A 27,713-nucleotide genomic window follows, 5' to 3' on the forward strand; every position below is an offset into this window, starting at 1 on the left:
TACGGAAGTTGTTATTGATCTAAATTTTATCTTGGCATTGTTGTAGTTTTCCTTTTGATCAGAAGTTTGTATATTTTTCTATTAACTTAACTTTGTTTGAATTTGTGAATAAGTTGATTAAGGTTTAAACGGAGAACCTTCTCTCATGTTAATTTTGGAAAGTTTATTGGAAATTTGAGATGTAAATAAATTTGTAATCGTTAATGGGTATTTCCTTATAGTAAATTTGGTTCATAAGTACAAATTAACTGGCCTCCTTTTGGTTTGATGAGATGTCCCGCCGTCACTGGTCAGTGAGGCGGAGGCTTTATCAGCCCATAAGAAGTCAGTTTAGATTCTGCTGATTTCGCTCGCGACTCGCATGCGTATCCTCACTGGTCAGTGGGATGTGGGTGCGATCACGATGGAAGTTTAAGCGCAAGGAAGGTTATCTACTTTAGAGTTAAGGTTCTTGGTTAAGTAAACATAAATAATTTTTTTTATTATATTATTATTCAAAAGCAGACCCTTACCCGAACCTTGAGATGCGGACTCGCATGCCCCGCAGGAACTGAGAATTAGTCGTGGCATATATAATAACAGAAAGATAATTAGTAGGCAGCGAAGCCCGGTCTTGGTCTTTCGAGGGGGTCGTGTGCTAGGCAACGTGGGCCAACCAAGCTTAACTTTGCACTGAAGACGTGAAGATGACATAATATCGTTATCCGGGAATATTTTATTTTCGAATTCATACGGCCATTGGTGGATTATTGAGATGGGTGATGCCGCGAGATGTAGGCGGTGAAAACGAAGAATAAATTGTCATAATTTCAAAGATAACGGTAATAGCAACGCCTCTCTCTTCCACCCCTTGACACTTTATCGAACCTTCAAGGATCTAGTAGCTCCATTAAAGCCAGATTTAAGGTAAAATTTAGCATTTTCATGGGCATCAGGTTTGGCAACACTGCTGCGGAGAGAAGTTGTGCGCTGAAGAAATCTGTTACGCTTATGAGAGCTTTATTTTTATTTGTTCTCTCCGCAATGCCAAACATCCAATAGCGCAGAAAAGTACATTGGCGGAAAGAGGATACCTTAAACAATTTTTTGTAGTTGGAAAAGTCGGAACTTCCATTTGATTCGCCGTAACTGGAACTTGAAGTTGATTCTCCATAAGGAATACATGAGATTCTCTGAACACGTATTTATCATATTTTTTACAGATTGTATCTGGCTTAAAAATCTACTTAAAAAGTCGTCAACTTGCAATTCACACTCTCTCACACTATTTGTTTTTCTTAGTATCAGTGCAACTGGTGCAACATTGTCACTCCTCACCTTAACAGATTTATGGAGTCAGTTACAACATAATGTATAAAGGTACGTAGAATTATCCTGGAGCTACCTTAATTGGATAATATTCACGCTAGAAAGGTTTTTTGCTGAAATTTGAGACTTCTTACAACCTAAGTTACACGAAAATCCCTTGGAACACGGTAATTTCAGTTGAAATTTGTATTTTAAGTATTGTCTTTTATTTGGAATTTTGTTAAGTGTAAATTATTATTTCTGAAGTATAAACAGTATAAACGAAAATAATTCATTAAGAACTGACTCAAGGTAATTGTTTTATTGCCAAAACAAATTACAATATTTACGATTGATCAAGACATACTTGATTACAGACTTAACAAGAAATTATAACCAGATTGAGAACCGAATGAACAAATGCATTATCGATGTATCCAAGTGTCGTCAGCGTGTATCAAATCAACCAAGGGCCTTTCCCAGTTGAGGCGCCACGTGAAGATTGGGTCCAATCCTCTTCACGACTGCATTGAAGCCATTGATGTCATCAGACGCGTACGTGACAATCCTCACACTTCCATCAGGCTCCAGCAAGCTGTATTGTCCCTTGACAACGTGTCCGTCTCTGATTTCGACTTGCTTCTTGTTGTCCCCGGTCAGGTGATCGCTCACTGAGTACCCGAACTGGTACTTGGGATACGCCTGGAAGATTCAATCATAAACTTGCATTGACATATTTTAAAGCGTTGACAAGGTTTCGTTCCAGACTTTCAAATGAACTTTATTTATGTAAGGTATACCTGAATCCAATATGGCCTACCTATGGTTCTCGATTGTTTATAATGGTGTACAAAACCAGAAAGGTAAAACTAATCGTAAGACACAAAATAGGAAACATTTCTGGACGTTTACTGAAAAATGGAGCCAATTCCAAATAATAACATGGCTGCAGGGAAGATTTCATTAAAAAGTTACGTTTAGGTCATATTGGGTGCATATGTACCCAATACGGCCTAGTCATATATTTTGTTCTTTCACATCAAAATATGCAACATAAATTGTTATGTTGTTTTTACAGGTGGACAAGTATATTTATATACTTACATTTTATTTACATAATGACATGAGATTTGCACAGAGATTTACATACCAGTAAACAAGGGAGTGACATGTCACAATTTGCTCCCAGAAGACCATTGATTGGAGATCACATCCTGGGCTAACGGAAGGCACTTTATCACCCTTAGTGAGTCCCACATACTCTATGTGAGCATAAACATTACAAATCTCACATTTGCGCATGATCTTCACGATATATTCCTATGTAGGCCACATTGAGTCTACCTTATATACGTTTTACCTTCGATATAAACAGGGCTTTAGATTAAAGTCTAAACTAAGTACATTGTTGTAAAGTACAAATTATGAGCTATCATAATATGTACTAGAGATATAAACACTTATCACTTTGAAGATGTAGTAAAGTAATCCTTACATATACAATACTAGATCACGTAAAACACAATCACGAGGTCCATCTATTTCGCTTCTTTGTCATTAAGTTACTGTCGTATAGGTACAACCAGCAGGTTCTATCACTTCATTCTCACAGTCTAAATGGCCTACTAACGCCATTTGTTGAATTACCCATATAACTACTTGGAAACAGCAAATATGCCATATTCGGTTCAGGTACCTTATTTATTTCTAGTTGATATACCATCTATTTCAAGATGTTTCTAATAATCCACACAACATGGATCTACAATACACAAATTATAGTTATACAGATGCGCATAACGTAACGCAACTTCCATGCTGCGTTTGGGATCGAACCTAGAACCTCTAGATTGAATCGGGTGATGTAGTTATTTCTCATTCATCTCTCAGATGGTTATCACTCGCTTGGCCTAAATGTGATAAATGCAAGAGGTTACCTTTTAAAGGAATGGCGATAGAAATTAGCTTAGATTGGATATGGGTTTTATACTCTCCATGACTGAACCGATATGGATTGGTTAAGAAAAGGATATTACTTGCCTTACAAATATATGAAGATTGTTCCTACGCTTGTCCTCTCAACTATCACTTGTCTGACCTCCCTGTCAGACATCGAATCTATCACACACCATCGTCCAATAATCGTTCTCCACTTTGCTTTTCCTCTCACAATCCGCAGACCTTACTCTCTCTCCTATTCTCGCCAACTGATCACACCTCCTGACAATTCCAACCCTCATGCCACATACGCCTTCCAAGTCAATCACCCGACCTTTGCCTGATTACTTATTCAGCATTCCTTTCTCTGATACCTGCTATGCTAAGACTTTATACTTCTTGCCCAATACCTTGGGTACGATACGCTCCTCTACCCCCTAAAGAAAATCTTTTGATTTTCACTTAAATATGAAAGATTTAAAGTTGCATTCCATATCGATCCTTTCTATGGAGAGATTTTTTTTATTATAAAATATAGTCCCAAAATTATTGGATTAACATACCATAACCAAAAATATGTAATTTGATTAATACAGTTCTTTAAAAAGAAAAAAAGGAATGGAGAAAAATAACCAATAAACAAACAAAATAAATAAACAAAACTTGTCAGCATATGAAAGGTAAACACTGACATGTGAGTTTGTTATGCTAACTCGTCAATCTGCTCGTGCGCGTATTCATTGAGAGTCTTACGCTCCACACCTAAGTTCCAATACTACATGATGACGTAACGTAGGCCGTGCATAAGCATGCAACACACTGACACCACGTGAGAAAATTATAAAAGCATTGTTCCACAAGAATGGATCTTGTCAAAATTGATGTCTCAATGAGACACTAGCGAAGTAGTATGTAATTGATCCTGTAAACACTGACACTGCACAACACTATTAAATATTTTGAAGTTAATATTTACAAAATCAGCAACGTTTGTGATACTCATCCGAGTTACACTTGCACACATATGTCATATTATCGATGTAAATTTCATCGTCTCTTACTTTAGTGTATCATGTAATTATCGCTGTTGTTTTTATTTATAATATATGTCAAGTATCACAGTAAATATTTACTTAGAAAACTTGAAGTTAATCAAAATATATACACTGTATCAATAACTGTCCTTGAGTAATAATATATGTACATGAATTTATGTATTTGAAAATAAGAATATAATAGTGTTCGATAGATAAAATCACAGCACTAACATTTGTCCATAAAATTAATGCTTGAGTGATTCTGATTCTCACAAAGAGTTCAAGTAAAATACCATAATTTTACTCTTGTTAACATCACTTAATCGTCTCTGCGTATAGCAATGAAGTTTCTTCTTGAACCAAACCACGTATATATGTATATAGTAGTTCCTTGTGGCCGTGAAAAATGTTTTTCACTTTGATGCATTAACTTTGCAGCTACAAATATTTTCATTGATGAAAAACGTATAGTAGAGAACTGCATATCGTCGAATTGTGAATGTGAAGTATTTAGTTGTATGTAAATATTCCTTCAAATCGATGTATGTATTATCAGCGTTGAATATCGGGTCTCACTACTACTTGACGTCAGTAGGAGTTAATTAGAATAGAATGAAGGAGATCCGTGTTAAACGATTTGGTGCTTATCAACTGATTTCGCTGAACTGCGTAATTAAAATTGATGAAAGGTATAATTGTAATTCCTGTTTCCACGTGTCGAAAAAATAAAAGAAAAATCTCAGAAATAAAAATCTTGAGAAATTCTCAAAAAAATCGTAGATCAAAATAATTTATCTGCGTCCTTCAGGTGTAAATCGTGTTGATTTCTTATTTCTCCAAGGTTTTAGCTGGTGACCATCTCTAGACGTTGACATCTGTGAAAAAGCTGAACTGAGGATTGTTAACATGGTTTCATAATATTGTTAAAATGTTCATTTCACCGTTAAAATTTGAATTATCTGTGAGGCAATTCACGTAGGTTTTGGAAAGGAAATTTGCATCATATACCAAAAAGGCATTTCCTCCTGATCGTTGGTGTAATGTTGTGTGTGTGAGATAACTTAATATGTCGGTATGTGTAGAGGTTTTGTTGAGACAAGGGCGCCTCTAAGTCACCCTTATTTTAAGAAAGTAGTACTTGTAATTATTACAAGTATGAAAAATCTTGTAGTTGAGGGTTGTTATATTTGAGGAAATGGAATTTGAAAAGGAGTACCGATTCAGTCATAACATTTACTCTTACTATAAATTACCCAAATTCTAATTAATGCCATCCTTTACACACCAAATATAATTAGAATCTTGAAAAGAGAAAAAAATATAACTACTAATAATTACTGAAAACAAATTGAACTTTACATATGAATAGAATGTAATGCTGTAAATACTCTTGAAGATGTTATGAGTGTATACTGTATATTACTGCAAAATTTTAAATTATAATTGATTTCTGAAAATATATGAATGCTTAAAGTGACTGAAAATATTTATAAATAACAATTGAATGAAATGAAATACTTCAAATATTACCTAAAAAAATAATGTGTCGAACGATCGTCCTTCTGTTAGTATAATATTGTTAAAAATAACGTCATTAATAAAGATTAATTGTAAAATATCCTGTGCACTTGCTAATATTGTCCACATAAATTGAAATACGTAAAATAATATTCTAAGAATTCGAAATCTCGTTGTCCATTATTGACTCTTTCCCCCCTAATGATATTGTTATCAAAGAATATTAAAAATATATATACAATTTTGTATAGAAAAAAATATGGAGACAAAAAAAATGAAAGTTGACAATTGGTAGTGTTTAATTAAGTATATATATAAAATCACCTAAAATTAAATGATATAAAAATGAAAACTTATTTGCAATTTATATTCCAAAATGTTGCCAGATGAAGAAATATCGTTCTGAACGGACATAAGGTTGCATGTTCTTTTGTATCCTTGAAGTCGCTAGCCTGAGTTGAAAGAATGCTCTATCGGCAGTTTATTCAGTTCCCCGGCTAATGTGGAATGTGAGATATCTGCTGTTTAATTTGCAACGTGTTGGTTACATCATGTCAAAGAGAATTTTGCTCCTGCCGATGTAGGGAGATATCGTTGCCGCAAGAAACGAATAGAATGCTTAACTTGCATATTTCTTCAGTTGTTCGGTCTCTCTGAATGTAACTCAAGTTTCCCCATTGCTTAAAGAGAAAGGCATTTTCCCGGTTCTTTCAAGTTGAACTTTATCCTTTTGCTGACGAAAGACATTTTACCATGAAGGCAGTTGAAATTGACTTTGGATATCGCTTCGAGAAGTATGAAATACATGTGAGGGAAATTTTAAGTGGGAATTTTACAAGATGGGAAATTTCTACCATGTGGAAGAAAAAAAAATAGGAAGTACTCTAAGTAACTTCATTATAACATTCAATAAACTGATTGAGTCGTATTTGGAATGAAGTATCCTAAATTAGATGGATCAATGTAATGTCTACATGTTTAATGAAAGATACTTTACTTCTTCAAAACTGTCGTAATTCATCTCATGACTGTGTCGTTAAATTGTTAATAAAATCTGACACGGCTGCTGATAACACATGATCGTAGCTGTATGTTTAAAATACTACTCATTTCTCCTATGCTCTTAATTGACTTATTAATCTTCATATTAGATTTCAAATCTAGCTTTTATGTAAAGTTATGTAAGAAAGATATAAAAAATAATTAACTCTTAACATAGAATGCATAAAATTATAAAAGTAATCTTAATATTTATATTATTTCCATGTGATACATTTTATTTGAGCTTTATAATTATCCAAGAACCAAAATATTCACTATTCTCTTCGTATTATTATTATCTATATTATAATTCTTATTATCACAATACTTATTTAGTTATTATTGATCTGTAGCTCGTTGAATTGACTAATTAACTGGCTGTATGCATATTCAGCTTCTATTATAACTGTTCTCTTTATTTTAACATTATTTAAATCTTATAAAACTGATAATCTCATATTTCTGTCATTTATTTAGTTATTAAAATTATAAATGTAATTAACTTAAATTTAACAATTGAAATATTAAAATGTGTACTTGTTTCAACCCTATTTTGACTAACCACGCTAAATCATAGAGAATTTTAATTCTCATTTTCCTTACCGAATGTGTTTAACACATTTTATTCATAAAAAATACTAAAGTCTTACACTATTTATCTTTTGTAGTTCACAAAATATTATTTCCATCGGTTCTCTGCATGCATTCAGAAACCCGAGGAAAATTTCTTGCGCGCTGTTTACATTCATTCCCTTTGTTCACTATTTGTGAATACAATAATATTAATTATTATTATTATTTTCGCGCGTTCCTGTACTTGTTGTTCATTATTATGAAACCTCGATGTCTACGAATTATAACTAATGATTTTAGTGTATTTAGTGCATCAGAGTACTGAAAAGGAAGTTACGTACAGGGTAAAAGGTATGTTCTCACTCATTCACTCCTGACTGTTCCTGTTCTTCAGTCTCATCATCACCATTTACATTCTCATCGCCGCTAAAGTGTTCCGAAGCATAGTATTTCTTCAATCTCTGGACCGAAATTGAGTCCACGACTGTCTGTCCCCGTTTTGTCTTATATTTGTAAACATTGGGATTTTCTTTTGCTATAATTTTACAAGGTCCTTTATATACTCCCGAAAAGCATTTAGCGGTGTGTACACGATGACTGCCATCGTATACTAGAACCCATTCTCCTGGCGTAAATTCAATGGACTGGTGACGTTTATCGTAGTACTTTTTTGCTTGTCGGTGGCGTTTCTGTAGACTCTCATAAGCTGCTGCTCGTGCTTTTTCGAGAATCTTGAATCTCATCTCGTTGTTTACATTCACACTGGGCGTTAAATGTAGTCCGCTCTCCCAGACTAATCTAGGCGTAAATCCATGAAGAAGAAAAAATGGACTGTTCTTCAAATTCTCCTGGTAATTAACATTGTACGACCACACGGCCGATTGCAAGTATAAAAGCCAATCTGTGTGTTTTGAGTTCACGAAGTTTTTCATAAGTCCCTGTAAAATAGCATGTGATCGTTCCAATAATCCAATTAAATTGTGATTAGCTGCTGGAGCGAATTTAAGTTGGATTCCACACTTCTCCGATAGTTTTTTTAAATAAACTAGTTGAGAGGACAAGCGTAGGAACAATCTTCATATATTTGTAAGGCAAGTAATATCCTTTTTATACTCTCCATGACTGAACCGATATGGATTGGTTAAGAAAAGGATATTACTTGCCTTACAAATATATGAAGATTGTTCCTACGCTTGTCCTCTCAACTATCACTTGTCTGACCTCCCTGTCAGACATCGAATCTATCACACACCATCGTCCAATAATCGTTCTCCACTTTGCTTTTCCTCTCACAATCCGCAGACCTTACTCTCTCTCCTATTCTCGCCAACTGATCACACCTCCTGACAATTCCAACCCTCATGCCACATACGCCTTCCAAGTCAATCACCCGACCTTTGCCTGATTACTTATTCAGCATTCCTTTCTCTGATACCTGCTATGCTAAGACTTTATACTTCTTGCCCAATACCTTGGGTACGATACGATAAATAAATAAATACAAGCAACATTAATTAGGATATTTGCATAAATCGAAACTACTTTTATACATGTGCAATTCTGAGTGGAAATGGTGCATATAATGACCTGTTAAACAGATTAGAATTAAATAAGCTATTTAGTGATTACATTGCCAAAACACAGTAATTTGTCCAGAATTTAGAATAGAATTGCATTCAAAAACTTGAGCATAGAAATGTACAGAGAACAACTACAACAAAGTTATATAAAACAACAATGAGACCAATCATATATTACAGAAGTTAAAATTAGACTTCTAATAATACATTTTATTATTTTAAAATAATTTTAAGAATAATGTGGGGACTGGTAAGAGAAGACTACAATTATGAACCTCTTTTTTAAAAAAGAACTATGCATCTGAAATTTCATCAAATTAAAAATACAGAGTACACAAGCTATATACACAGGATGGAAAGAAAGAAGTAGCATATTGTACAATAGGAGGTAGAAGACTTAGAAGGAAGGCCATGAGAAGATGAATAGAGGCAGGAAATGATTTTTGTTTTTGTTTGTTTAGCTTCTTTGATTGAAGTCCACGTTGTCCTCAAACGGGCTAATCCGGACTGGGCCTACAGTTTGGATTCGGATCTGAATTGTGCCTCTATCGAAGATTGAACCCCATTGTGAAGGCCTGGTAGAAGTCAGAAAGTAGGGGAAGAGGGTTTTTAGAAAATGAAGCGTGGAGAGCACTTCATGAAGGATATGCTTTCTACTATGCTTGCTGAAATATGTGAATACATATGCAAATACAACTTGTTTGTAATATGTTTTGAATAAAAGTATCACATAGAAGGAAGGTATTTTGTGCTTTTTCACGGAAGACGTGGGTATACCCGTGAGCGAATATACTGTAGGTATTTTATGTGCATTACAATGAGATCATCATGATGTTTGTAAGTGTGTGCACTTGTTACCATAAATATACCTTGAAGCAGAAAAGTACGATTCTCATTTTTGCACTGATACCTGAGAGTGAAATAAAATAAAGTGCAGTTCGAAATGATTTAAAAATACAAAATCTGAGAAGAATATAAAATTTAAAAAAAAAACTGTTTATATTATACAATGCGTTCGTTTTGGCTCTCGGACCGAGATAGCGCGTGAACAACTTTGAACAACTCTTATAACCCAGGTTAATACTCGTTATGCAATATAAATATAATTTTCACCCAGTAGAACAAATTTTATAAAATTGAACTCTTAAATAAGAGTCTATAATAAGTAATATATTTGGTATTAGTAGTTTTTACTTAACTATAACATGTTAACAGATATGCCTGATGAGGTATTGTGTAAAATATTTAAGTATTTATTTGATGAAAATGAGATAGAAACATTTTTTTTTTTTTTTTTTTTTTTTAGATTTGCTCAACTCACCAAATTTAAGTGATGTAGACACTTTGCCCCACCTGCCATAAATTAATTTTCGTGGTCCATATCTCGAAAATGGTAAGAGATAGAGCAAAACGGCTGAAATCTGGCAAAAGCTTAACGAAAAGCATGTATGGTGATTAAAAAAACTTGTATGTATTATAAAATGCGTTCGTTTTGGCTCTGGGCCGAGATAGCGCGTGAAAAACTTTGAACAACTCTTATAACACAGGTTAGTACTGTAAATATAATTGTCTACATGGTAATGATATGTGCGTAAATAAGCGAGACGTTGTGGGATGCGCTATAACATGGTTTAGTGCTAATGAAACAAGCACCTATTTTTTATTTTATCTCGAAATAACATGCAAGTTATTCGAGCGTGCATTAAGATAATAGTCAACAGATAGTTTAAAATTACTTACAAAATAGTCTACGTAGCCCACTGGTGCGACGGGCAATGAAAGTGCCCCCACTGCAAACAAGCAAACGAGTACCTGCAAAATGAAGCAATAGTAAGTTGTTTTCCTTATTATATATAGTGTCCCACTTAATGTGCTATTTTCTTTGCAACTACCTCAAATGGATAATATTCATTTATTTATTTATTTATTTATTTATTGCAATTTCCAATACAGCAGAAGCCATTTTAAACCGGAAAGACAAAACCATAAAACAGTACCCTAGTGTTAAAAAGAACACATGAAACAAGATAAAATAAAATAAAATAAACAAAATATAAACATAAATATAAACATATTAGGCTATTAGTCTAATAGTGCATTTCTGCCAACATATTACCAGCAAATCAAATGCACTGCAATTGCACTCCTAGAAAGAGCTACTTAAAAAAAAGATCCGAATAGTCGTTAAGGGCTAAGTCCAGAAAGGAAGGGAGGATGTGATATATGTTCCATTCGTAAGTCTCAACAGTCGCGGCAGCGGTATATGAATAGTAGGATAACCATACACCGTGTTTTGACCGGGACAGTCCCGTTTCAGGGGCTTGTCAATATTATTAAAAAGCCAATATTTGTCCCGTTTTATAAAAGTCTAGGAGTCATCTTGAAAACCAAGCCTAAATTTAAGAGACATTTCATGAAAAAAAACATACAAAAAACATGTAATGCTTTGTATGTGTTCCGTTATTTGAAGAGCAGTGAATAAGCATGTAGTTTCTTTATGGATTCAAACAAGAATTTAAATTTCCTACGTTTTCACAAGCTCAAGAGAAAAATGTGGAGTTGTGTGTCTGATATGTGGGGTAAGTTTTTGTGGAGATTTATGAACGATTGACGAAGAACAAAGCTGCTCTCAAGAAGATTGGTTCTCCTGCTAAATATTTCTGGCATTATTCAACTTCAGCATATAGGCTGATCAGAAAGGACGAGAAACGATATGAAAGTCATACTGAGGTTATAATAATTAATACCTTTTGACATTTTTTTATTTTACTTTGTTTCTTGTGCCACTTTTGGCTAATTTGCGAAGATGATATGATGAAATTGATGAATGGACAAACATCCTTGCCTAGGCCAGGATTCGAACCCGGGACCCCTCGCGTCGTAGCGCGATGAGCTAACCACTCCGCCACGGGGGCCGGCCAAAGTACTACGGGAAGCACTTTTGAAAGTCGTGCCTTAGGTCAAGTAGTTCTCAAGAATGACAGCAATCCTATCCCAAATAACTCTCAAAAAGATCATTTTTCTCAGCTTTGAGTGCTCCAGAAGATGTTGATCAGTATCCAGACGTCTGTCTGTCAATTCTCGCATCATTTTGCTGCAGACGTGTGAAGTATAACAAGTTGCTACGTTCCCCTTGTACAGTTTGTTACAAAATTTTCGCTTCATAGTAAATTACATTAAATAATGTTCAATGTATGTTACAAATTTTAGAAGGTGAGATATTATACATTTCATTCTTTTAGCTTATCCATAGAAAATAAATCTTAATTTATAATTTGCAGCCAGAAGTCAGTTACATTCAGGTTAGTTACTTCATTTCAATTTAGCGCTGATTCGTAGAACACATGAACTTATCAAAGTCAAACTTGTTACAGAGCCGTAACAAAGTATATAAAGGTTCGTCTTCAGGGAGTAATGCCGGAGATTTTTTTGTCAAACTTCTGGTCATATATATAAACTGCTATGCAATAAGCAAATGAATAAATAAACCTTCACTGCCTATTGGAACGTGCTATGAAAGTACATAAGGGGATGTGGGGGTAGCAAACCCACACATTCTCGATCTCTGCCATTGTCGAGGTGATGTGATAAACACCACTGTTCAGCCGCCTTTACCCACCAGGTATCCATTTCATTAGAGACAGTGTGAACCCCAAAGCTGATTTCTGCACGAAGCGTTTCCCATCTACCTCATGAATCGAACCCGGGTTTCTTGTGTGGCAGGCAGATGTTAAATCGACTTGTTTTATCCTACCATTGTGACATAAAGGACTTTAACAGAAGTAATATACAACATCCTCTGATAAAATTTTCTTTTTAATTCAATGCAAAAACTATAAGCATATATTTGCATACTTTTGCTTTCATTCTATATACTCTGTGAATATGCATACTCATGACAAAATCCTACAGAAATAACTCCATCACATTTTCCATTCTATCCATGTGAACGAAATGTTTCCATAAGTGGGTTTCATGTGACGTCAGGATGCACGCAGTCGCCATGTTGGGCCCGATTTTATTTCTCGTTTGCAACGAAATATCTACCACCTAAGGTTCGTTCCATCTGCACCAACTGCACGTTTCTTTTAAATAGCGAATATTGTTAGTATCTCCCGCCCGCCAGCTTCAATTCCATATGCCGACAAAAACTGGACTCAATCATGGCTGCTCGAAGCGACAATGCAACAGTTTGTGACGTAGGTGAAACACACCTATGCATCGACATAACATCTTGTATGTTTCTAAGAGAACAAATTGTAAAAATGATATGCATGTGTATTAAATATAAGTAAAATAACACCAAAATAACATTTTGTAATTGATATTATCAATCAATGCGGAAAATACGTACTTTTAATATTTCGCAATGCTTAGGTATACAGGTTGTATCATAAGTAATAGCGAAAACTGACACAGCTGAAAGTACACGATAATAGAAGCAAAAAATGTCTCAGTAAGCATGGGTCCGCAAACGAGCCGTTTTCGACATAATTGCGAATGTGTGGACTTCATTGTTTGTAAACGTCGTTCTAGTTGGTAAAATGCTAATAATACAGTAAGAAAGATTTACTCGCGTTCCATCGCTTCTCGAAAAGTGGGCGTGGTTTATCCAGATCCATCGCTCCTGATAACGAAAGTGTTTTTTTTTTCGGGTCAGGTGTTCCCGATCCATCGCTTCCGAAAATAAGGAAATGAACACTCACAGAATGTATATAAAAATCTGTGCCACACGCAGTAGCGGCTTCTGCCTAATCGCACGTGCACACCCAAACAAATCTGTAATGCAAATCATTATTATTATACTTATTTATTGAACTCTATCTCCTTCGAAACATCAAGTGTTCCCACGCCGCTCCACCAAGAGAGATGTTGGAGAAGTCTGCGATCCGTAATATCAACCTGCGTGGACCAGATCGCGATCGGGGCTGGAACACAATGGTAGTTTCGCTCGCTATGATTCTGTTGCAGCAGTCGCGTAGAGGACGCTGATTGGGTATTTTGGCTTGAGCGCCGTGTGAGCGGAGGTTGCATCATTTAGGAAGGCTGTGAACGCAGCAATCTGTGTGCGAGCAAATGTAGTATGGAAATCCATTCCATTGGAGATCGTGTGACGCAGTCGATGCAACCGATACATCATCGCAAATTCATGGATTTTGTTTTTTTATGAAAGGGAAATTTCGATGGTATATTGTCCCGAGCATAACAGGGGAAGAAAAGGAGGGGGGGGGGAGGGCAACTGAAACCAAAACTGGTGTTTTAAGAATGCCTTTGCTTCCTGCATATTGGTCAAAATAAACGGCCTATGTAGTGCAGTAGCCCAATTATCAACCCGCGGGGAGGGAGCGTGCATCAAATAGTCAGCTGTTTTGCATTGTGTGGCTGTTATTGCCTTTCAAAATTATTTAACGCTGTCAAAAGGTCGTTCCTGTTTCAGTGAAAAGTGTTTGATTTCATGATGAATAGGGAAACTGCACATAGGGAAAGCAGACTTAACGGTATTGAATTTTTGGAGGGAAGTTAGCTACAAAGCATGTAGCAACTGCAGTAATATATGGATACGGCGGAAGAGAAGGAAAATTCTGAAGTACGATTACGAAGCAGGGCAGTGTGAACTTAATGAGTACTGTTATTTGCTTTAACATTTATTATTGTCTTGATTTCGCTTGATTTGCTTGGTTTGATCAGTTTGTCATTAGAAATAAACATCTGATTTCCTCCATGTAATAGTTGGATCGGCTTCTTTGGTGTATGCCAATGTTATTTTTCTCCTTGTTCATTAATATCAGCGGAGCCGGGGAGGAAGTTTTTACGAAATATTTTGCAAATCGACAATAGTATTGATATTGTAGATCGGTATTTCTATGTTTTGAGTGACTTTGTCAGGTTATCGAATGCTGAATTACATATTGCACAATAACATCGCTCTTCTCGTGATTGAACGAAATATTTGAAATTTGTAAAACAAATTAGTGTTTAAAAAATCATGAAATACGTATACCTCTGTCATAGTCCCATTTTCAATGAAAGGTGATCAAAACTTGGGTTGCCAATATATTAAGCTCGTTATGTACGTAAAAACGGGTGTGAGTATTTCACAGGGTTGGTATAACACTTCTGGACGATAGACTGAAGTGCACACCCATAGAACCAGACCACGAGCCGCCACTGGCCACACGCACAAACAAAACTAACAAACGTTGTTACACACATAAATATGTAAAAGAAGTAAATAAACCACTGAGCATTTCGCACTAATAAATGCAAATAATAAACAAACAATAAGCAAATAAATAAATAAATAAATGAACAGTAGGTACACAATAAATGTAAAAAATGTTTTTGCTATTTTTGCTAACCTAACCTAACCTAACCTAACCCAATAATTCTGGCATCTCTTTAAGAATACTCATCAAACTGAAAAAACTGTTCTCCATCTGATGTCTTCAAGATGTTTCCCGGAAACCTGATGTCTCTCACTAAATTCACTATCAACGGAACTCCTAGGGATATTGAGCTCTGTACATGCTCGAATTCAAGCCTGATAGAGACGGCATGCTGGTGACAAACTCCAGACCACTCTCTCACCTACATACACCTGACGCATCTGAGGCGATGGACCAACCACGCCCACTTTTCGAGAAGCGATGGATCGGGAAGCGATGGAACGGGAAGACACCGCAAGAAAATTCATTGGAGATCTCATTGCTTTTATTGAACATTTACTTATTTTAACAAACGTTAGTATGTTGCATGTTACAATTACTGTACACTCGTACATGTTAAAGGAAATGTTCAATGTGTCGTCCTTGCATCTGGATGCATTACTGTACGCGATTCCGCCATTAGTTTCGAATTCTTTCGAACATTCCCGGTTCATTTCGGAATGGGTAAGAAGCATGTACAATTCTCTGTACTGACTATATCCATACTGTTTGATTACAACGCCACCTCTCGGAAATGTTCTGTTTTGTAAACAAAGAGCAAATCCTCGGAACGCGCAAGGAGTAAAGCATTCGGTGTTTTCAAAATACAATCTGTGACGACTTCTCACCACACATTCGCACACATTATTAGCATTTTACCAACTAGGACGACGTTTACAAACAAAGAATGCAGTGGCGGCTTGTAACCACACATTCGCAATTATCTCGAAAACGGCTCGTTTGCAGACCCATGTTTACTGAGACTTTTTTGCTTCTATTATCGTGTACTTTCACCTGTGTCAGTTTGCACGATTACTTATGATACACCCTGTATACCACCATGGGCATCTCATTTAAACAATTTCTCGATTTCGACTGTTTAGTCTCAAAATGCCCTAATTAATAGCTACATCACCTTTTCACGAACAATTTGCACACAATAGCCTTGTTAAGTAATAAGTATTTTTTTTGTTATTTATGCAGCAGTAGTTTCATTTAGCCAATATTCATTTCATGTATTTCTTCAACATATGACAGTAACATTTATATTGAACCAATATGTTCACAGGACATCGCTATGTGAATTTACTTCAGCGCCCGGAGCGGCCGCCCCTTTAGCGAAAAAAAGCGAAAATTGGAAAGTAAATTTAGAAATGAGAAGATAACCATGTCACATACACTTCTTGGTTATAATGACCGCAATGAGTTTGTTGAAACTCATAAGTATTCTTCATTGTACACATCAGTCTTCATATTTGAAACTTTGAATTCAGGATGTGGAGGTGCATTGGTGAAGCTAAGTGCAAAGTGAATTGTGTTTACTGAATCCACTGGGACAACGGAAAATGACTCAAAAATGCAATTAAAAATTGATCTTTAGTATATATTGCGTGCATTCTTTGAATTATTTTCTGAACACTGAATCAATATCTTCCACAATATCTATATTTTAGTGTACGCACTTAAGGGGTCGAGGTATGTGAGAAGAATGCGAAATATCATGATGTTGTTGAAATTGTGTAATAATAGTTCTTGTGCCTCGCGTCTCTAGTCCACTTTAACCCTAGCTTACCCGAGGACTGGGCCTGTCAGACCAACCGCCTTTATTCATTTTTCAATTTTTGACTGTGAGAATTTTTATAAAAAAATTAAAATACATTACTTTGTCCCCTAGGGTGTTCCCGATATTTCGTTATTACTTCTTTCATAAACACATATATGTAATGTAAATAGACGGCAAAATGCACTAAGTGAGCCAATCAGGCGCCATCATTGAATGTGTGCCATTCGAGACACTCGTGCCAGTAAAAGTGTACAATTGGCTGGCAATGATGGTAATTTTTGTAATTATTGTAATTAATAAACAACTGCATCTCTATCAACAAACAGGCATTAATGAAAAAAAATATTATGTCCTTTGTGAGTTTTAGCAAGTGATGTGCGTCTACTCGTAAACAACGATAGTCTACATTCAACACGTAGACTATGTTATACACGTAGATTACGTAATCTATGTAAACAACATGGCGAAAAGTGATAACTTAACCACTCTTGCCTCACGACTGCCATCTGTTGTTGTTTTTTGCATAGTATTTATCCTCTTCCATAGTTGATAATAGAAGATAGAAATATTGTTGTAAATAGGGTTCTTTTCATTTCGTTAGGAACCAATATAGTTGAAAATGTCACTTTCATTTCATGAAACCCTTGAAAATTAATTTTATTGCACTTTAGATTGTCTACGTAGTCTATGTAAACTACAACCCAATGTAATCTACGCGTAGATTACGTGTAGACAACGCATGTAGACGCACATCACTGGTTTTAGCTAATGGTAAAATATGAGTTTGGCACTCATGCAATAATTGGTTATTCTTTCTTATTAATGGAATATATTTTTTATAATTATTATAATTAATACATAACGGAACATATGTAATCAACAAAATGGTTTCTTGAATTCTGTGACCCCCCCCCCCCCCCAATTCAGGTAAGCAAGTTTCTCGTACGGCAGAGATAAGCTGCCACCGTCAAACCTCAACTCTCTTGAAAGAGTTCCAAGGTTCGCCGATAGATGGCAGACTAGCATATTGGAGCTAGAATTTACACTGCGATAGTGCTGCCAGTTGTTTCGAAACATGAATTGTTTTGCCTGCTATCACAGTGCTTTCGCTTGTATTATTTGGCCAATTTACAAGCATTTCTACCTCTCGAGGTTAATCGTAACGATGAGTAGTGAAGTGATTAATTAGATAAAAGAGCGAACACAAGGAAATGTTCCAAATACAAATTAAAATCGGTTTCTTCGTATTTATAATGGCAGAGGCGTAGCAAAGAGTGGGCAAAGTGGGTTAGCGTCCGGGGCCTCGCACCTGAAGAGGACTCGCGTCTCATGGGGCTTATTTTTTTTTTAATATAATAAATACAGAGTGGCCCACATAAAAGTAACCCGGTGTGGTAATACCGGATACCGGCCGAAAGAAAGGTACGAAAGAGTGGGAAAATGTGAAGACTGGCTTACTTGCATGTTACATGAGATGTTGAAAGTGGGGCCCGTTAACGTTAAGACACTTCTGTGCACGTTGGAACATATTGGGTGACAGCCTGTAGCTCTTCACGGGTGATGCTCCAGATGGTGTTGGTAGTGTCTTGCTGCAGTTCAGTATGGGGGTTACTTGCATACACCTTCTGCTTTAAGCATCCCCAGAGATATAAAAATCACGGGAGGACAATTCCGGGGAACGAGGGGGCCACAACCCCTTTCTTACTGTGCGCTTTTGTGTAAAAAGTTCATGCACCAACACCAGGGATTCGTTCGAAGTGTTTCATGTGGCTCCATCTTGTTGGAAGTAGGAGTATAGTCTTTCTTCTGGGGTCAGTTCGTCGTAAAACGTTTGCAAGAAGCCAAGATAAACTGCACTATTCACTGTTGATTCAAAGAACACTGGACCCACTATACGTGTTCCTGAAACTGCATATCAAACACCAATTTTTTGATCATGGAGTGATGTCTTACTGCTCAGCGTGCATGAATATGTGGATTGTCAGCAGACCAGTACATCATACTCAACTAAGACTTATCATTATAAAAATAGAAATGACTGTGTACGACATTATACACATTCGTAGGCAGGAAGCGTAACAACAGCATTAATTCGTAGTTTTGTTCCTGGGTACCGTCCTGACATTTTCTTCCACTATCACAATCCACTGCTGCACGGAAAACACCATCTTCTCGACGCGACTTGTTTACCAGAACTGCTAGGTATTTGACAGATCCATGAGCAACTAACAATGTTTAGGAACAATTAAATTAAAACATGAATGAGTACGCGTATTGCTTGTGCAGAGATTTCTATGTCTACTTACATAACAGAGAGTTACACATACAATTATTACCTCGTCTCTGGTATTACCCGGTCGGGCAACTTTTATGTGGGCCACCTGGTATAAGTGAGAAAAATAAATGGAAAGGGCTAATTTTTGTGGTCGATAGAACTACAACATTATGTTTTTAACCGGTTTTAATTTTAGTGCAACATTATACGTAAAATATTTAGTGTTTTAAATAAGCCCGTTGGTAGGCGTCTGATTTTAGAATATTCAGGAAGCAAAACAACAACAATGAATCGTTCTCTTAGAACTGTAGATTGATAAGCGTAACACCATCTTTGGCTTCTCATAACTTAGTGGTTCGAGAACATAAATAAACATTATCCACAGGAGGAACAACAGAAAATTCAGTAAACTTCACAAATTTGGTGAAATTGCTTTCGAAATATGACCAATTACCACAATACATTCCAGACGTTTGCAATAAAATGAGATTCACAATTATTATCCACGTTCTGAAATGCAAAATGAACTGATACATGTAATGAGCAACAAAGTCAAAATGGTTGCAATAAAAACAAAAAGTAAAATGAGTCAAGTCCAGCGATTTACCAAGTTCACGTTTAGTTTCAATACTTACTTCCTTTACGTTCGTAACATCTTCTTTTACATACTAGATTATTTTGTAAGTGAACGTTACCTATCACACAAAAGCACAACAATGTTTAAAATTCAACCGTATTTCTTCATTGTTGAAGCTCCTTCTGTTATCAATGAAACCAAACGATGGCCCGACACATATAAGAATTATATTCTACTTTTACTTAAAGCAAGAATTTTTAATTGCTTTAGGGCCGAATTTCCATTCAAAAGTTGAGAGATGCTGGCAACTACAGGATACTACATAAGTTTTTTAATTTTATTATTGTGAGTCGCTTTTCTGCAATTTCTGGCTAATAGCGATGATGCGGATGAGTGATGATGTGATTACAGGACATACAAGGACATTCATGCCCAGATCGAGATTCGAACCCGGGAACTTCGGAGGCAAGATCGAAAGCCTACCACTTAACACACTCGGCCACCGAGCCGGCGTGTTTATATCATTAATGCTACATTGATTTATTGATTTGGCTTCTTTTAGTTCGCTTTTCTGCTACTTTGGGTACAAGCAAAGATGATGATGACGGGACACTCACAAGGAATACCGATTCCCAGGTCAGCATTCAAACCGACCCTTATTAATGCTATATATGTTCACATGTGTTTGTCTGTAAAATAGTTAAACCCTAGGCCAATAGGTCTTAGAGTGCCAAGGCCTGCCAACCAGAGATTGCGCCTAGTGAACTCATAGAGTCCTATCGCCGCTGTCTAGTTTGCTAGATTAAATTACATGATGAATTCTAGATATTCTCTTTATCTGCTAGTTTCATTGTTGACAGTAGTTTTTGTATAGCGTACAAAAGATAACACAGGATTTGCCTTAAGTAACTTCGATTAAGCCTTGTTTGCACGTTAAATACGCTACATTTGCCTGATCAAGGCAGTTTTATTAAAAATTAATATCTCATGGGTTCTTGTTATTCGAATGGCAATTAAAACTGTTGGAGCTATCCCGATAAGATTTTTTCCTACCTGTGTGGTAGACGTCGTGGAAGTTTCACCTAGGACAACAGACCTCCATCTGCGATGCTGCCCTCGACGCACGCTTTTAGAAGGAACATGAGTTCGGCCAATACCCAGCCAGTGCTACTGCGCTGTTGCCAAACTAACTGCTAGCGCAAGGCAAGGACAGAAAATTCGCCATTATATTGATAATGCATGCACAGTATATATGAGTACAGTGAAATAATATAGTGAATATTTCTACACTGGATTATAATATCATATCACTGTAGCATATACGAGAAACCCATACATGAAAGAAGCTTGAAGGTATTTATTCATCACCGCTCTCGTCGTCTTCCTCGGTCTCCGTGTCACTGAGTTCACTCATTTCCGAGTCACTCTCCTGAAGGTTAATGATTAGATTTTGCACCCTTGGTGCCTGTACTACTGGTGCTAGGTTTCGAGAGTGACATTATTTAAAATAAAAGAACACGTGGAACACACACTATCGCACGAAAGGGCTGTATTTAATCTTTTCACAAACTGTTCTTTGTGGCGCACGAGTGAACGATAAGCGAATAATTTTACACCGGCCTTGCTACGAAAACGCTGAACTCAAACTGACCCAGACTTTCAATGTTCGAGAACGCCTAGAACAATGAAGGGTCATTGTTTATATCGAGGCGAATTTAACACCCACAGTTTTCCCTAGACACAACAACTCAGCTGCGTCAACACGGTGGCAACGAAAAAAACAGGCGGAAGGAAATGAAAGGTGTTGTTTCCCTTGTTTCTTCAAGGAACGATAACTCCGGCTGTAGGCGACGGAAATTCATGGGACTTGGACAGTCAGGTTCAAAATGTCTTTCCCCATCTTATGATGAACCTTAAAGTGGCGAGTTTTATGAAAACTTCTTGCGCGCAAGGAAAATACAGAACACGGCTTTTAACTTCCGCGCCGCAGTCTCCTAACTGTACAACGTTGCACTCCTGCCATTGGCTGATCGCCACGCACACCCTCTGCGTGGCCCCGCCCGATATCGCTTCTAAAAGCGTGCGTCGGAGCTGTACGAGTTCATCAGCTCTGGAATATTGCTGGGTCGGGAAGGTTCTATGTTTGCTCAGCGTCCACCACTGTTGTTATACTGGGGTGAACTTGGCCAGTTTGCCACAGTACAATTACAGTAATAACAACAATCCCTGATAGTTTTCCCTTCTCACTTCAGGCAAGTAGGTATGGAATGGAGTAAGTCTTGATAGCCAGAATGTATGTATGCAGATAGTAGGTATGTAATTTAAGAACAGTAACGGTTCTTCCTTTTGGGTCTGAGAAGCTCGTAGGTTAGCTTTAGGTGTTTCAAGCGCTTTATGTAATTTTTATTGCCTTACATGTCAGTACTTCCAGACTCAAAATGAAGATTGTTGCATTACAAGATATCGCTGTGTGCATGAAAGCGAGATCTTGTTATACAAGATGTAATCGACATTCATATCGAATGCATTTGCAATCGATATATCAAGTCGATTGCAGTTGGTTCTCTGACGCAAATGGCCTTGCGTCCAGGGTTGTTAAAGGTCCAGGACTTTTAAATAAATTCAATTCCGGTCCAGGAGAGAAAATCAGCAAGCGTAAATGCGTTCTGGACCGTAAAGAACCTTTTTATCTGTAAAGTATTTCAATTAGGTCCAGGAACCTTTTTTTCGGATCAATTTAAATACGGTCCAGGAACCTACTTTTCAATGAAACAAAACGCAACTTGGACCGAATTGAAATTGTGAGAGAAAAAAGGTTCCGGTCCTGGAGCGGAACCCAATAGAACCTATTGGAATATATGGATTCCTGGAACTTCAACAACCCTTCTTGCGTCCCTCTTCCAACTGAAAAAAGAGGCCCTCACAGATGTTAGAGACGTTGACGGCGTTGTAAGGTTTGAACTGCCATTTACCTGTACCAAAGCTAGTTGGCCGCATCTTTGCAGGACCTTAAGAGACCTAGATTGCCCGGGAACCAACTATAGGATTATGAAGGGCTATTGTACCAACAGGAAAGCATATGAGATATCATAACTTCGCAGCCTCAAAATCAACAACGCAAAGATATTCACAGATATCCATTCTAGGACCCGAAGTGTGGAATCTAAACTTCAAGCCAGCTCTCAAATAGAAAATATTTAGATCAAAAGCAGAGACTATATGCAGATGATGTAATAATTGTCACAGAAGATAATTTCATATGTACGGGCAATGAGATCTTCATTAATACATTTAGTACGGGTATATTATTCTTAAGATGAGCACTCTCTAAGCTAGAGCTGAGCCGATACTATTTTGAACCGATACTATTGCCGATACTCGAACCCACTCCCACCCATACCGATACCGATATTTCAACAATTGAAAAATTGAACTGTTATTTAAGTCCACTTTGTTCACAGTGAGGCTAATCGGGACCGGACCTACAGTTTAAAGTGGAATCCGAACCACTATGTGCCTCCACGGGGTATCGAACCCGGGACCCCTTGTTTACAAGGTAACGACGCTACCACTGCGCCATCGAGGAGGACAATATTTGTGTATAAGTATCCCGCTATAAATATACAGGGTGTATCATAAGTAATCGCGCAAACTGATACAGTTGAAAGTATGCGATAATAGAAGCAAAAAATGCTACATGTTAGAATTACTGTACAGTACACTCGTACCTGATAAGGGAGGTGTTCAAAATGTCGTCCATGCATCTGAATGCAATACTGTACTCAATTCCGCATGGAGTTTTGGATTATTTTTAACACTTCCGGTTCATTTCGGAATTGATCAAAAGCATGTACAATTCTCTGCACTGATTGTATCCATCCTGTTTGATTACAACGCCACCTCTCGGATATGTTCTGTTTTGTAAACATAGAGTCGGGTTCGACACAAGGTGGAGGCAGATAGTGGTTCGGATCCCACTTTAAACTGTAGGTCCAGTCCCGATTAGGCTTTCTGTGCATAAAGTGGACTTAAAACAACAATTTAATTCAATGCAATTCAACGTAAACAAAGAACGAACCTCGTGATGCGCAAGGGGTAAAACACTTGGTGTTTACAAAATACGATCAGCGACGATATCTGACCACACATTCGCACACATTATTAGCATTTTACCAACAAGGACGACGTTTACAAACAATGAAGTCAGTGGCGGCTTGTAACCACACATTCGCAATTATCTCGAAAACAGCTAATTTGCAGTCCCAGGTTTACTGAGACCTTTTTTTGCTTCTATTATCGTGTACTTTCAACTGTGTCAGGGTGCGCAAAATTGGTGCAAAATATATAGAAACTTCGAACTTTGTATTAATTTCAAAGATAATTAGGCTTGCGAGATTGTCGCAAGGCAATCTAGCTGACCCTACGAAATACCAAATGGCCGGATACCAACCGATAATTCTCGATACCAATACCACTGGTATCGGCCGATACCGATAGATCGGCACTTTCCGTGTCCTACTCTAAACGTGACATCTATGGAGCACTAGCGGTACTTACTGCGTATAGATGCATGGCTGGAAAAGATGATGAACAAGCTAAGATCTTCCTTATATGTAGAGCAAATTGTAAGTGAACATCCACGCGATTGTGTTATATATGTAAGTAACACGATTCCCACGATTGAAGGTGGAATTCATTATGGTGATTAAGGAGATGTTTGACGAAGGCAAATTGTTGCATAAAGCGAGGATGACTCCATAACATTGTAGAAAAAGGGTAGCAGCCTTCATCCCTGAGTGACCCCTTGAGAAAGGAAAGAGGAAGTTAATACAGGTCTTGAAATATGTTAAGAAGCGTGTGCAAGACAACCCTTTAGGTTCACATCGTTTATTGTACTTGAGTCTTATTTATTGAAGTAAAAGTCTTGTCAAGTCCACACTTTATAGAGCACGTGTCACTTTTCCTACGCGGGGCACAGTTGCGCATAGTTTTCAGTTATTTATGTCATCCGCGTATAGTGAAGTAGATCTAATCCTCACAATCTGATACATCAAATCTCATACTGTTCCGCTGTTGAACTCTCACTCTGTCTAGTCCTTCAATGGAAATGTATTTATTCTCATATATCCTTATCTTTATTTCCTTGTATTTCCTTTCTTACAAATTCCTACTCACATTCACCTTCACTTTCTCACATTTCTTCACTTTCTTCACTCTCTTATCCTCACCGTTTTCTCACGTTTCCGACTGTTCTACATTTGTATAGCTCTTTTCAGTTCTTACGTCGTGCGCTCTAGAAGCTGGCAGGGGAAGTGGGGAGCGGGGAACATGCCGCTGACCAACCAGAGAACAGACCACCTAGCGGTGGAGCCGAGAGTTACGCAGTTGCGGGAGGAAGCTGCAGCGCTAACTTCGTTCTGCACGATGCTGTGTTGCCAATTCACAGCGTTGCTGATGGTGTTTTGCCCCAGTGTTGATTCCTGTTTGTTATGAGCGGAATGAAGGAATAACATACGTGGGAGTAATTGTTGTCGCGTCGTGTATTGCCTAACTGCATTGTTTCTTCGATAAACGTGTATGTGGCATGTGATGTGACGTTTATTTGTATTCTCGTTGTTCCATAGGGAGTGTTGGAAGCTTGTGGAGTGAGTACGCGAACTGTGCAGCGTATTGTTAGGGAAGGCAAAGACAGTCTTGAGGCGTCGGGTTCCATGTCATTTAAATCACCGCGCAAACGAATCAAAAGGAACAGTATCACAAAGGCAATCGACGGTTGCGATAAAGATATAATAAGAAAAATTATCCTCGGGTATTATGTAAAGGGTGAATATCCAACACTGAACAAGTTACGCGTTGATTTGCAAACACAAATAAGCTTTCAGTGGGGAGTTTCGTCGTTGTGGAGGATACTGAAGTATATGGGGTTAAAGTACAAAAAGAGCAATGACGGTAGACGATTTCTGATGGAGAGAGCCGATATAGTTACAGCCAGAGTAACGGTTTTGCGAAAAATGCATCTTCTAAAAAATAAGGAACCTTTGCCCTATATAGGTATTTCATTTAGATGAAACGTACATACATCAGAATTACGCTCCAACGAAAATCTGGCAAAATAAAGAGGGTACATGGGGTTTAAAAGTGCCCGTGGGTAAAGGTGGGCGCATTATTGTTTGTCACGTAGGTTCTAGTCACACTAGTTTTCTACAGTAATGTAAATTAGTTTTCAGTGGTTTTTGCAGTTTTTAGATACGCTTGACGAAAGGAACATCAAAAGACGCAGTGATTGTAATGGACAATGCTAGCTACCATTCGGTAAAGTTGGAAAGAATTCCTACAACGTATACACTTGATATCATACACTTATCGGTATTCTACTGACCACAAGATGGGGATAACACACATTCTCAGGCCATACGCGAACAATGGGACGTCTATATTTCATGGTTCTCTCGATTTCAACTCCTCTTTCCCGCTACTCTGGCAACGCTGCAGTCTCTCTCTCTAACCGTGTTGTCTCGTTGCGCTGGATAGGTCGTTTCCCCGCTCTCCACTTCCCCTGCCAGCTTCTAGAGCGCACGCCGTAACAACTGAAAAGAGCTATAGCTCGAGAGCAAGTTATGGCTACAGAAACATCCAACCATTGAATGAGTAGCATTGTGAATTGCTTACGTCATCTCAGCCAGCACCTATAGCTAGCCTTTTTGTTCAGATGGTACAAAGATACTAGGCCCGCTAACTATAAGTTGTATCGGAAATCTGTGGAGCAACGCTTCGCGTAACGGTAGAGAACGAGAGAAAGCGAGTGGGCGAAACAAACCAGTGCGCCTTTTCCCCTCCATGCACTCACTTCTCGTCTCAAATGTTCATTGATCGAATCACTACTTGCGCAGATACTTGTTTCCGCTCTGTTGCTCCAAATATTCCAGGGACAGAGCATAGGCACATGAGGTCGGTTGGTGTTAAAAAAAAATACAAACACAATTAGTTGTTTCGGCCTGTACGTGGATGACAAATCCTCCATTGCTGAAGTTGAAAACCTTTGCACAAAATGTTGAATGGTCATGCAACAAAAATGCTGCTAGACTAAAAATTCAACGCCGACAATCTTTTCTTTAAAATTAAAAATTAAAATTTTTAGATACACAATAAAATGCCTCCATAAAAAATATATTTCCGAATTTCTTTGTATCATTTTGCACCAAATACATACACCCTATTGAAGTAAAGTAATGTAAAGTGCTCCCCTGTGCTTTGCACCAAACCATTTAGGCGTATAGGGGGTGTGGGGTTCGAGCCCCACACTTTCTTGATCTCGGCCAAGCTGGTGGTGATGTGATCAGCACCACGCTCCTGGCCACCTTTACCTCTCGGAGTTTCCTCCAGGTACCCACTTTATACGGTGCTGGGTGAGCGCCGGAACCGCTTGAACAGGTTGAAAAAGTCCCTGTTCTCCACCGTCGGGGATCGAACCCTGGTCTCTCGCATGGTATGCAGACGCCCTAACGACTGTTAACGCCCGCGACAATAAACGCGGCAGCTTGTAGAAGGAGGTGCGCGTAGTACTTCCTCACGCCATGTCGTAACTTTCGGCGCCACCGATGTTGTCAGGTTGGTCTGCTGCGTATTCCCCGCTCCATCTTCCCTTGCCAGCTTGTAGAACGCCCACCGTAAGAGTAGAAATACCTATAGTAAGATATCTCTAATGTTTAATTTCGGTTCAACATTTTGACTTCGTTTAATCTCCAACACAAACAAGTTTGTGTGTTTTCTTTGTGTTTTAAGGTTACTTAATGCACAGAAGGCTAATCTGGACTGGATATATCTAAGCCGACCTCCGTGGCGGAGTGGTTATCACAGCGCGCTACGAATGCAGGGGTTCCGGGTTCGAATCCCGGCAT

At 37.7% G+C, this 27,713-nt stretch overlaps 1 protein-coding gene across 1 annotated transcript; it reads right to left on the reverse strand.

The window, feature by feature from the left end:
• Positions 1–1,582: 1,582 nt before the first annotated feature.
• On the reverse strand, positions 1,583–24,432 carry LOC146002114 (cuticle protein 19-like). The gene is made up of 3 exons (XM_083139832.1): positions 24,373–24,432; positions 10,715–10,786; positions 1,583–1,989 (listed from the first exon to the last, which is right to left on the reverse strand). The coding sequence occupies exons 1-3, from the start codon at positions 24,385–24,387 to the stop codon at positions 1,750–1,752; spliced, it is 327 nt and encodes a 108-aa protein (XP_082995958.1). The 5' UTR covers positions 24,388–24,432; the 3' UTR covers positions 1,583–1,749.
• Between the last annotated feature and the right edge of the window lie 3,281 nt (positions 24,433–27,713).

This window comes from Lepisma saccharinum, chromosome 18 (genome assembly GCF_977018435.1).
Source record: "Lepisma saccharinum chromosome 18, izLepSacc3.1, whole genome shotgun sequence".
In the NCBI taxonomy this organism is placed as follows: Eukaryota; Metazoa; Arthropoda; class Insecta; order Zygentoma; family Lepismatidae; genus Lepisma; species Lepisma saccharinum.

Excerpts from the sequence above, each read along its gene's own strand:
- LOC146002114 (XM_083139832.1), bottom strand. Across the intron at positions 1,990-10,714 it reads TGGGCTACGTAGACTATTTT|GCGTATCCCAAGTACCAGTT; the intron begins GTAAGTAATTTT and ends TGAATCTTCCAG.